This window comes from Stylophora pistillata, chromosome 8 (assembly GCF_964205215.1).
Source record: "Stylophora pistillata chromosome 8, jaStyPist1.2, whole genome shotgun sequence".
Lineage (NCBI taxonomy): Eukaryota > Metazoa > Cnidaria > Anthozoa > Scleractinia > Pocilloporidae > Stylophora > Stylophora pistillata.
In genome coordinates this window covers 17,303,574-17,304,069 of record NC_142526.1, presented here as the reverse complement: position 1 = coordinate 17,304,069, position 496 = coordinate 17,303,574, and the positions used below count along the sequence as shown (strand labels likewise).

Sequence of the window (496 nt, the reverse complement as noted above, 5' to 3'; positions counted from 1 at the left end):
TCAGTTTCGGACTCGATTATTTACCATCCTTTCATGCAGAATTTTCGCACGTTTTTCCTTTGCGGTCGTGCGATAAAGACCCTTTTTTCTGGATTTATCATGCTAGCGTCGTGACAGTGCAATTATTGCTTTCCTGTTACGCCAGCGATGTGGGTGTTTATTTATTGTTGTTATAGAGTTAGCTCACTTACAGCCAATACAACAACCCACAAACAATATCGTAAAGTAGATTCCGACATCATATAGCTATAAAATAATAAATTACGACACAAGCTGTCATTCTCATCCGCATACCGTTACCAGGGAAGTCTTAAGGTTAAGAAGAGAGGCGACAAGATGAATTCAAGAATGTTGAAAATCTTTCTCTGCCTTGTGGCTTTGTTTGGACATCTATCAGCTGCTCCCTTGCCAATGGAAGATGATGGTAAGAATAAAATTTAATAAATTATTATTACATGTTATAAAATCGTTTTGAAAGAGGATTATGCTTCGCCAA

At 37.5% G+C, this 496-nt stretch overlaps 1 protein-coding gene across 2 annotated transcripts in view; it reads left to right on the top strand.

Annotated features, from left to right (window-relative positions):
- Positions 1-212: 212 nt before the first annotated feature.
- LOC148725275 (uncharacterized) overlaps positions 213-496 on the top strand; it is a 3,180-nt gene continuing 2,896 nt past the window's right edge. The window contains exon 1 of one of the 2 annotated variants that reach the window (XM_088730721.1): positions 213-424. In XM_088730721.1, coding sequence (XP_088586847.1) covers positions 337-424 — 88 coding nt within the window. In that variant the 5' untranslated portion in view covers positions 213-336. The remainder of the gene's footprint in view (positions 425-496) is intronic. The other variant, XM_088730720.1, reaches the window with a different exon arrangement.